We start from the raw sequence: 12,190 nt of genomic DNA on the forward strand, positions 1-12,190 counted from the left end.
ACAAATAAGTGGGTTGAAAAGTTATTGTCATAAGTCAAGCGTGGGAAATGTGAACACAAAACAATAATAAATCTAAACAAACGGACGCAAGAGAAATTTAGCATGTAAAAAATGATTCTGAAAGACTGCCAACGTTTTGGTCATTTCCTCCCGACACCAATGATTGTGCTTAGACTTTGAGTAAACACCAGCAAATTCAGCCTGAGAGAGAGCAACAGGATGCTCTGCAGGCCAGCAGCTGTTCTTAACACAGGGCGAGGCTCAGTGCACAGTACTTAAATGTTAGGAAAGTCAAACTATTCACTTCACATATACAATATATATGTATTAATGGCCAAATATTCTGGAAAGTGATGTCTCACATGTTCAGCTAAAATAGTTTAAAAGTTTATTTTCAAATGTTTTTGGGGTTGTTTTTTTTGTTTGTTTGTTTTTTTGTCCTGTGCACATTGTGTCTCAGCTCTGAAAACACTGAGAACCACTGCTGAAGGCTAATGTAGCTAATGTGTGCATGTGATGGCCTGTGAGTATGCATTAGTGTCTTTGCAGGATTGGCTGTTTCAGACGCAGCTCACTGCTTCCAGAAATGATGGGCATCTGGTTCTCCATGTGGAAACGCACCAGGTGACCAACACTCAGAAACACCTGATCACGGGTCCGCACCTGGTCACACAGAAAACACAGCAGACAGGTTTAGACCAGCTGCCATCCTCCTCTCTTCATGCATTTCAAATCCAGCATTACACCTTTACCTGTCCATGTGGATCGACCAGCAGTAGGTGCCGCACGGTGGCTCCCTCCATACCACTGAGTACATACTGACCGGAGGCAGAGCTGCTCTCTCTGACCAGGAAATCCCCACTACAGGTGAGAAGTGATTCTGCCTGCTTTCTTCCTAACCTGGGATGAAGGACACAGTTACTGAGAAAGGTAGAGGGACAAATAGCAGACAGTAAAGGTAAAGGTGCAGGGATGGTGATTACCTACCTGCCATGGAACCAGCCTTCCTCCTGGATCAGATCCTGGATTGGTGACTCAGAGAGAGGAGCAGTACACTGGTCAGCACTGACCTCAGATCCCACTGAGTCTGATGGAGATACAATAGAAGAAGAATATAAAAGTTCAAGGGTCAGTTGAGCCAATCAGAATTATATCATGGTTCATTTTGTTGTTCTGTGCACCAAATCTTTAAACTATGAGTTAAAAGACGATATAGTTCGAGAGTAGTAAGAGCAAGAGTGTGTTCTTGAGGAAGAAAAGGTAGACTGAACCCAGGTGAGTGTCATGACAACTCTGAATGTTTAAGGCACTGCAGCTACAGTAAAGAGTATAATTTAAAATGTTGTTTTTGTTATGTTTTTTTTCTGTTTGTTTTTTACTCAAATATAATTTAATGTAGCAGTGATGGTTTTCATCCTGAGATTGTGTCAGTGATTGAGTCTGGATCTCTGGCCTATACCTTCTTCAATTATGGTTCAAATGATTATTTGACATTGGTTTAAAACATTCAATTGAGTTTTATTCAGCCAGGTTTTAATTTAAATTACATAGCACACATGGGATTACATTTAAATCTGGTTTGATTACATAAACTATAATTAAACCCTAATCTTTAAACTACTACCACTGTGCCTTCACATGCACATTTTTATAGCACTTTTCTAGTCTTTTTGACCACTCAAAGCACTTTTACACTACAAGTCACGTTCATTCTAAGGCTTTTTGGCACTTTTTGACATCTGTCCAGTATCTTGTCCAAGGATACTTGGGCATGTGGAGCCGGGAATCTAACTACCGACCCTCTGATTAGTGGATGACCCCTCCTGAGCCACAGCCACTACACTACATGTCTGCATGCATGAGCTACACTATATGCATGCAGACACATGCACACATACAGTATATAGAATACACACTTTGTGACTTGGACTGTAAGTGTATTGATGATTTTTACCTGTAGGTGGAGCTGAAGCTTCTTCTGTGATGGAGCAGTTCTCATACAGTGAAACAGGCCGAGGCAAATGAAGCTGCAACAGCAATAGATGAGTCATACACACAAGACAGAGATGGTTGCATGTCTGTGTGTGTGCGTGTGCATGTACGTGTGCGTGTGTGTGTGTGTGTGTGTGTGTGTGTGTGTGTGTGTGTGTGTGTGTGTGTGTGTGTGTGTGTGTGTGTGTGTGAGTGTGTGTGTGTGTGTATTTGGGGCCAGTAATGGCCTTAAGGTTAGACACGTGTGCTTATGACAGGAAAATCAAGGACTCAATTCCCAGACCAGCACAATAATTCTGGGAAGTGAATAAGAAGCACTTGTGCTTCCACCTATTACCAGCCACTGAAGTGCCCTTGAGCAAGACACTTAAAGTGCAACTGCTTCTGCTCAGCAAGCAACAGATATAATTTTGCTGTACAGGGAAGCTCCAAAGTGTAATTGTGTGAACATTTGTCCATCCAGTGAATGGAGTTGCTTACATAATTTTATTTTTTTTTTGTTGGTAAGCTTTATTCAACCAAGTCATCATAATCAAGGACTGGTAAGAAGGTAGATGAACCAGCCTTTTCCTTGTTTGTGTTGAGATTTGTTTTCTTTTTTTTTCTGATCAAACTGCTGTGAAGATCTAAAAAGATATTCAAACTCAACTGACTAAATATTGTTTGTGTTTTTGTGTTACAATTAACTCTTACCCCCTGTGTGTCAGCGTCTTGCTTGTTCTCCTCCCTCGGGATGCGGACGTCCTCTATTCCCCCAGGAGGCGGCGTCTTTCCTGGGATCACATTATAGTAGTTGCAGTGCTCACTGACTTCACTTTCCTGCTTGGACTGTTGGTCTGTTATTGTCTCCTCTGGGCTCCAGTTGTGGCAGATTCGCACTGCTGACCTGAAACAAGAAAGCTACAGGATGTTAAACTCACTGTCTCTGCTATAGAGAAGCTGTAACATGACTTCTTTTGCACACACACATGTGCAGTCAGTTACACACACACTCAAACAAAAAAAAAATAAATACAAAAATGGAGACACCTACTCAATTTGAATTTGCTGAGCTTGTAGACATTGTTACTGATTAATTTGACAATTATTCTGTTGATTAATTGATTAGTCATTTTGCTAATAAAATGTCAGAGAATAGTAATGAATTCTCATCACAATTCCTCAAAGCCCAAAACAATATATCCAAATTGCTTGTTTTGTCCAACAAATGACAAAATCCCGAAGTTTATTAATTCTATAGGTTTTCAAAATAGTTGTAGTTTAATTTTTGACTAATTGATTAATCAACTAATCTTTCCACTTTACACAAATATAAGGAAACCCTCGATCAAACTCTAAAAGTTCTGCATTAACATTTGAGACAACTAGGCTCTCATAAAAGAAATTAAAAGAATTATAAGCCAGGGTGAAATGTGCTCTACATTACAATAGGGTGTGTGTCAGTTTATCATGCTGTGTCACCCCCAATAAGACAGCTACAACCTACAGAAGTACAACCTGGGATTGGTGGAGAGGAGCGATGGCGTGTGGCTGAGAAGCTGGCGGAAACGAGTCTCAAAGGCCTGACCGATGCTATTGATAACCTCGCAGGCCCGACCCTGGGGACACTCCAGGATGTGACATGCTGACATTGAGAGAGACAGAGAGATGCTTTCTCCATAATAATGACAGTAAGAGATTGTGCATTTACACAAAGAAGCCAGAAAGTCCAGTGGAAGCCCAGCTCATCTTTCCCTTACCTCTCTGATTGGTGAAGTCCTTTGCAACATAAGCGATGTAATCCACCACATCCTGTAAACAAATTGAGATAAACAATATCCTAAATAATTTTATATATACAGTGTATGCATAGTGTAAAAGCAGCACAAGTAAATAAGAAACATAAAGTCAGAAAATTGATTCAATAATGTCAGATCCACAGAGGTATCTTTCAAAGTTTTCTCACATAATACATACCATAAGCTACTGGTCATACCAGACCAATTAAGTTTGTATCCCTGTAAACCTGTGAGTATATTAAATTCAGCTTATTCAGTTATTTATTGCCCATAAATTGAACGTTTTATTTGTTAGAGGAGGAATGTGTCTTTTTTTTTTTTTTCTTTTCAATAGTTACATAGGCTATAAGCAATTCTCTGTATTACTCTTCATGTCTGTGTCTGTGGTCATTCATAATCCTCCTGACAGTGTAGTTGTGTAGGTCAGTATCTAACCTGTACATCTGGTGTGTTTAGGATCTGTAATCAGCCGTCCAATTCATAGTTTTAACATTCTTTTCTTAACATTTAATCAGTGTAAACACAACATTTTCAGTCGGTCATTCATGTGTATTCTCTGTTTAATTGATTCACTGCTATCAGTGGTTCTCTGATACTAATACAAGAGCAGAGTCAGCTGAATGTGTTTCACCATAAAGCCTCTGTGGCAGATTGATTTTAATTCCCCCCGCTATCTTCCATGTGTCCAAGCCAACTGAGTGAGGCTTAGAGCACACTCTAAGATTATTTTAGCTAATTAATTAAACAGCGAGCTATAATCCCTTCCACAGTTTCCCCACAGAGAAACTAACGTCCTGTTCTCTCTAATCTTTGGCCAGTGCAACCTTACTGTATCAAAATAGCAACGAAATATGGACTGTGAACCCAACAGTTGTATTCACCGTTTGTGTGAGTTGACTGAGTGACTTAACGGAGGCGAACCAGGGCATAAATAGCAGTTTTTGTTAGTCAAGCAGTTTATTAATCAGGGCTTGACCTAGACAGTAGCCAATAACTGACATGTCCCGCTGGCTGTTCAGACATTAACAAAGCTGCATTGATTTTTTTTTTCCTGATGATTAGGCCTTGTTTTCTTTATAGACATTCAGGCAACAGGAAATTTTCACTCTGGATGAATAACCCAAATTCTGTCATATGGAAATAATGTGGGCATGGAGGGGAAGGGAAGGAAAATAGATAAGCGTTATTAGTTTCAAACAGACATGACACCGTGTAAAGATAATGAAAGCACGTACTGGCTTCGATGGCTGTATTAAGTCACAAGAAAGGATTTCATGATTTATTGCTTGTGCATTATCCTAAGACCTGAGAATGCTCTAAAGAGCCAAGTTAGGAGTAAAATAGCTAGTTGTGTGTGAAGAGTGTGAAGAATAAGACATTTATCAAGTGACTCACTCTTAAGCGTAAGAGTAACCTTTAAGAGCAACTCTCAACTCAAGTGGTCATATGATTAATTTCATGTATTTTCTTTCTTCTTTTGTGTGAAATCCTTAAAATCCTTTTCCAGCTGATACTGACAACCATCTAATCTATTTATGATATGCAGAAACTAGGAAGTGTCTGCAATGGAAACTCCTGCTGGTGCAGGAGGTACATCAGAGAAATCTAATAATATTGGGAATTTAGTGCAACATTGATAAGTGCATACAATGAAGATGAATGGATGGTGTAACAGTCAATCAAATGTCTGAGTCAAATTCAGATAGCAGGCTGAAATTATTCTGATCATGCATATTGCTTCACGTAACTTATTATTCTCATCACCAAAGATATTGTTTACAGTTATTTCAATACATGCCTCAGAAGGTGTATGCTCACATCTGTTTCTGTACAGCAGTCCTATACTCTTAAGACATCTTTTGGGCTCTCTGAATCTGAAGAGCATCCTTAAGTTGAAAAGGAAATTTGCTAGATAGCAGTTTGCCAGTAGGAGTAAAAATGAGGGATTTTTGTCTTTCACCTAAGTCAAAGATTTCACTTTTAGCGTGTTGATAAGTACGGACCTGACCTGACCTGACACCGCACCACTATCTAAAAACATAGAAGAATCAAGAGCTGGGGTAAAAAATAATTCAATCCTCCACCAATGGCAGCAAACCAAGCAGTTATCTAACAAAATCAAATTACTCACTGTGTATGTGTGTGTGTGCTCATACTACCCTGTTTGTGTCCTCATCTGCCCATGAATGTGTTTGTACATGTGAAACTTTTGAGATTTAAGAATATGAACATACTGGGTCTCCTCCTGAGGCAAATGAAATGGCCTGCATGGGGTGGTGGGCAATCTTCTGAAGAAGAGAAGAGAGGAAGAAAAAAAAACAGAAGCTGGGACGATTTTCAACTCCATACTTCAATAATTCAGATGTGTGACAACTATAATGTGGTTTAATGTGTTGAAGCTGTCACCTGTAAGGAGGAGGCAGCGATCAGAGTCACACTCTCTGTGGAGACAGTGAGGATGATCCTGCTCCCAGAAAACTGCAGGTTGATTTGACCCAGAATAGCAGATGGCCCCTTACATACAGACTGATGAAGACAAAAATCACAGTTATTTTTGTTCTGTCTGTGTTGATTGCATTGGTGTGTGTGTGTGTGTAAACCATACCCTTTTCGTCTTCACTGTTGTCTTGGCTGATCTCTTCTCACACAGTCTGCTGATTGCCTCTCTGCACACACAAGCACACACACAGACAGATTAAAAACATGCACACATACAAACAAACAAGAACATATACACACAAAACACAGAGATACTTTTGTAAATACCATGACGCAGCACGCCCTGCTAACATGTGACTTGCATGTGAGAATATGAGAGTTTGCTTGCTTAAGAATTCCTATTTTATTCTGGTTTACACTTGTATTCCACTTCATTTCAGATAGGAATATTGTACTTTATACATTCATCTAACAGCTATAGTTTATAGGTGCTTTACAGTTAAAGATTTTACATACAAAAAAAACATAAAGAAATCATCACAGACTGAAATACCCAGCAGTCTATAAAGTAGGTCAGTGGAGTGGCAGAGGAAGAATTCAGATCTTCACTTAGGTAAAAGTACCAATACATCAGAGTAAGCATGCTCTATTACAAGTAAAAATGCATTCAAAATCCTGCATAAGCAACATAGCAACATGTACTTTACATATCAAAATCACAAGTACTTGTTCTGCAGAAAAATGTTTTCCCTATAACTGATAATATACATATAAATAACAATAATCTTTATTTATAAAGCACTTTTCTAATCCCATGTTACAAAGTGCTTCAAAACAGCAGAATCATATGATATCATTTAAAAGTTAATACTGATGCATCAGTGAGTAAGTAATATTTTGCTGGTTGAGATCAAACAAGTTTTAACTACTACTACTATATAACGCTGGGTATTTTAGTCCAGTGGTTTCATTATGATGTCTACACACTTTTACTCTAGAATTTTAATCTACTGATTATCTGTTTTCAAATTTCTTGTTACAGTGTATTTATTGCTGTTATTTTATCAATCCGATATTGTCCCTCTGAGCTTATGCGTTTAGTGATACTTGATTATTTTTTTCGTGTCTCATCTAATTTAAGTCTTTCTTATATATTTTGTAACCTCTATGTTTCATGTTCTATGTAGTGGTGTTTTCTTAACCAGAAGACTTCTGTTAAAGACATATTGAACATCAGTGAGCCTTTTCATGGTTAAATGAAACTGTACACACATGTACAAAATAAATATGGATTAAAAAAGAACAAGACTGGACAAAAAAAGTCAAAAAAATAATTAAAACATGAAACAGTGTAAAAAAAATGTGACAGAAAATATTCCTGGTTCATGTCTTCATACTGAAACTATTATTCTTCAAAGCTTTGCAGTTGCTGACATGCCTGTCTTCAGAGAGCTGATGCTTGGGTCAGAAAGGTCAAACGATACAAACACCCACACACACACACAGAAGTAACATCCCACCATTTAAGAAGCAAAGCCTTTTTCCAGGAATTGCTTTTCTTCTCCTTGAAAACAAATTGTATGTAATGGATTGAGGTCTCTCTCCCTCTCTCGCTCTTAATAAAACTATGAGAGATCATTAGGAGGAAATTCATCTAATTGGATTTTCTACCCCATCATTCAGTAGGGTTGTTGTGAACAGAGGTTGCTGTGTACATCAGTGTTTTGGCATCCTGCACTAGGATGTCAATATCAAATGATGAGGAGAAAGCCCCGGTTTATGAAACATTATACATTTAATTTGATTTCCCCCTTTGAAACATTTTTTAAATAAGCCACACATGTCTTGATTGGCAAATACATGTTGAATAAATTTAGTCAGGGTAGAGCACTTTCCTCTTTTCAGTTTTCCTTTCTGTGCATATACAAAACATCAACTTTCATTCATTTTCAATCCATACATAGTTTTATTCTGAACCCATGTCAGCAGTTAATGTTCATTCTTATGTATCTATGCATATTTGTGTGTGTGTGTGCACGCGCGTGTGTGTATGGCGATAGTGCAAGGACCTCCTACCGTGTGACTTGCATTCTCATATCAAAGTCGAGGGTTCTCATGGACTGGGTCACCTCCACGCTGCCCATGTACTTAAAACACAAAACAAAACACCAGTTACTCACTGATTCAGATGTGAAATAATACATTAGAAACAGACATGGTAAATGTTTTAAGTGACCTCAGACAGAGTGCTGAGGTATAGCATTTCATGGTAATAACAAAGTCATTAAGATTCATTTTCTGGGACGCATGAATGTCGGTGCAAAATTTGTTGCCAGTCTATAGTCGATTTTGAAATGTTTGACAGGATAATAAAACTTTGACCTGCTGGCATTGCTAGAGGGAAAATCAGGAGATCGCCAAAGGCATGAGGATTCATCCTCCAGGGAGGATGGTTATCTGTAAACAAAATTCATAGAAATCCATCCAATAGTTGTCACGACACATCAAGTTACTTAAAAACAAAAATGTCTGCTTCATGGTGGTTTTTGGAGACCATGAATCCATGAATCCAATAGCTGTTGAGCTTTTTGAGCTCAGAGTGGTGGACTGACCGACCCACTGACCAACACTGCCATTCTATGGGCAAAGGCTAAAATGGACAAATATATTTTCCCCCCGTGACTTTAGAACTGATTTAAAATATTTTATTAACAGTTTGCATGGTTCTTAGCGGTTGTAGTACCTTCATACAAAGGTGACTGTACCTCCTTTTGCACTCCACTGTTGGAGCATTCATTCTATGTTCAGTTGTGCCAGTGGACCAAAACTGTGGAATAGCCTCTGTATAGTTATCTGATGTGCAACTCCTGCACTTGAGAGATAGTTTTGGACATGTTGACATGTATTTGATTGCAAAGATGTGAAAAGGGTGGAGGAGCAGTTAATGCCACCAGACAACGTTTAGGCCATGTGCTCGGATACACTCTGACCAGTCCCATTTCTATTCGCTACGAGCTTCAGCAGAGCAGAGCCTATAGGCTGGAGGCAGGATGAGTAAGTCCATTGATGGAGACCAGACTTAAATCAATACATGTGTGTATATGTGTGGGTGGGGTGAGTGGGCAGGAGAGTAATGTATGTGTGTGCTTGTTTATAGAGGACAATCGGACAGTCCGTTCTCATTTCCATCAGTGGTAAGCTCACAGGCCCTGCTCCTAATCACCCATGCGGACACACCTCCGGTTCTAGGACAGCATGGGCTCTGCTGATACCGGATACATTCACACACATGCACTCACATACACACATACACGCGCAAGCAGAGCAGATCTAGAGAGGAGCGGAGAGCCAGGATGAGTCACTACTGCCTACACAGGAAGCTCTATCTGAGAGGGAGGGGGTGAATGCACGAAAATGATTGTGATAGTGTGAATAGAGCACAGGGAGACAGGAGAGTGTTTCTATGTGTGTTTGTGTGTCTTCTGTTCACGTGTGTGTTTGTGTTGGCACTAGTAGGAACTGAACTGCGCACCTCAACTCTCTGCTGGGACCCTGGATGTGAGGTTAGATGCACTTTCTTGCACAGGGTAAAGTGAAGAAGCTTCACGCTGACACACAATCAACATTTTAGTCATGTTTAAACACATTCATGTTTAAACACATTAGTAATTTCAGCCAAATTGTCAAAGTGAAAAAACGTTGAGATTATTTGGGCAAGGAAATTCCCACATGCTCTTAGTTGCAGTCTGCCACACAACCAGCATATTCATGTACTGTTATTGGTTAACATGTGATGACAGGTACCTTGATGTGATGGTGAACCACTGTATTTGCTGTCCCCAGCACTGTACAGTCATCTGCTGCAGAGGAAGTCTTGAAACAGCACAGACCATCTCTGTGCTGTGAGCAAGGAGGACAGCTGGGGGTCCAGGGGAGGCTGGCCATCCGATGCAGGGTGATGGGTCTTTTTGTGCAGCGCAGAGCCGAGTGAGTTAGGCTTTGACCAGTGGAAAGGGGGACACTGAGGAAAGGTTGGCTACAAAATCTCTCATTAGGTCCTGAGCCCCACTCTGTTCTGGACAATGGTCTGTCAGTGTGTCCATCAGTGGTTCTGTCCCCAGCTGTATTTGTCTGTCCCCTCAGGCCCCGCAGAGAAATAGGACTTTGCAGTCGGATGTTGGCCACACGGGGGATGAAGTCCTTCAGAGTGGACGGTCCGTGGTGTGACGGCATCCCAGGATCCAGCTGGGCAAAATCTGAGTCCAAGCGGAGTTCCCTCTTCAGGGGCAGCATTCTTTGGGGCCGATCCTCTGGAGACGTCAGCGAATCGTTGCGCAGACGACTGTATTTGGTGCGCTTCAGCATGCCTGTAAGAGATGGATTTGTTACAATCAGCGGTGCAGTACAGTGATTTCCATCATACTGATCATGTCTCAAATGGCCACAAAACAGATGAGCTACCTGGTAAGAGTCCTGTCTGTGATTTGAAACTTGGGTAAGGGTTTTTCTCTCATAATCGGGGAACTGGACAAAGGAGAGCACTGGGACAAAGTAAAAGCACAAAAAAGGAAAACCTGCCATAAATTAGATTTCACACAGTTGTTACACACAGAGGTTTGACTTAATAAAGTAGATCTGACTGGAGATTGCAGGAAAAACACAGACATGAAATGCACTGAGTTCATCATTTTGGCTGAATTGATAATCAGCTGATTATCTGGCGTACTGCGCCCTCACTTATTAGATGGGATTCCTACTGTACATTACACTAGATTCAACTCACCAGCGTGGGACTGGGGATGTCCTCTGTGGTCTAATGTCCAGTCTGCTCCGCTCTAGTCATGCTGAGTACAGTCCCATCCTACTGACCCATACACTTTCTCAGTCAGTTGCCCGGCTTCCAGCTCTGCCTCACCTCCACATCAACTTTCCTCCCCTCTGTCTTTTCTTTCTGAGCCACAGCAGAATTGTGCAGCTTTTATGAATGAACTTTCTCTTTTTTTTTTTAAATGAATGAGAGGCTCTCGCTCACTTCCTCTGTCTCTCTGTGACGGTGCATGCAGATGAATGTGTGAATGGAGCAGAGGAGAGATTGACAGACGGCCCCTAAGGCTCTCTCCCCCTCCCTCACTCATAAACTACCATCCAATCACAGGCGGGTAGGGTGACTCATGCTTTACACACACACACTTACACACTTATACACTGAAGCAGAGCCGATACAGTACATGAGTGCTCTATTCCTCTCTTCTAACATCACTTGCACATCAGAGATGCTGTTTAAGTGTGTTATTAATATAAGCTTGGTTTCACTCCCAAAATTTTTTTTTCTATTGATTTCAAAAAATTAGGTTTTAACATATCAATTAATTATAGAAAAAGCTCAGACTAACTTGATTTACACAATAAAAGACATTCCAGAATGTAGCTATGGCATGTGATGTTCAAATGATCTGCATGAACACACGAGAGGAAGGGAATTTAACTGAAACATTTGCATTTCCGTTTGATTGCAATCAGAACAATATGCCAGGCGCCGACGAAAGAGTGTTTTACATACTATACTTATTCCTGATTAAAAGATTATCTTTCAAAAACAAAAAGCAGGCGCGTAGCAGAGTGTAGCAGGACTTTCATATTTCATTTACATAATTAAAGAATTTTCAGAGTAAAGAGGCATTTCTGACTTTAGGATTTTTCGTCAAAATAAATAACTTGATTATAGATAACTTAAAAACTGCACACTTTGTGTTAATAAGCTGGATGTGACAGTAAAAAGACAAGTCTTCAAGGGAGAGTGCATAAAATAATGTACAGCAGTGCTTTGTCCCTTCCTAGTGGTCGTTCAGTAAAACTGAAATCTAGACCTGCAAAGAAGTCTGAGGGATATTTCTGCTCTTAATTAGTGCATTGTTTTGTCTACAAAACACTGGAAAACAGTAAAAGTCCTGTAACATTTTCTTAGAGCCCAGCATGACTTT

The 12,190-nt window shown here is 40.1% G+C and overlaps 1 protein-coding gene across 1 annotated transcript; it reads right to left on the reverse strand.

Moving 5' to 3' along the window:
- Positions 1 to 534: 534 nt before the first annotated feature.
- LOC121194938 (SHC-transforming protein 3-like) lies at positions 535 to 10,574 on the reverse strand. The gene is made up of 12 exons (XM_041058132.1): positions 10,014 to 10,574; positions 8,286 to 8,356; positions 6,376 to 6,436; positions 6,177 to 6,296; positions 6,005 to 6,058; positions 3,732 to 3,783; positions 3,490 to 3,616; positions 2,686 to 2,878; positions 1,955 to 2,027; positions 988 to 1,081; positions 753 to 900; positions 535 to 663 (listed from the first exon to the last, which is right to left on the reverse strand). Exons 1-12 carry the CDS (start codon positions 10,572 to 10,574, stop codon positions 535 to 537), a joined length of 1,683 nt encoding a protein of 560 aa, XP_040914066.1.
- Positions 10,575 to 12,190: the final 1,616 nt, after the last annotated feature.

Source organism: Toxotes jaculatrix, chromosome 1 (genome assembly GCF_017976425.1).
Source record: "Toxotes jaculatrix isolate fToxJac2 chromosome 1, fToxJac2.pri, whole genome shotgun sequence".
In the NCBI taxonomy this organism is placed as follows: Eukaryota; Metazoa; Chordata; class Actinopteri; family Toxotidae; genus Toxotes; species Toxotes jaculatrix.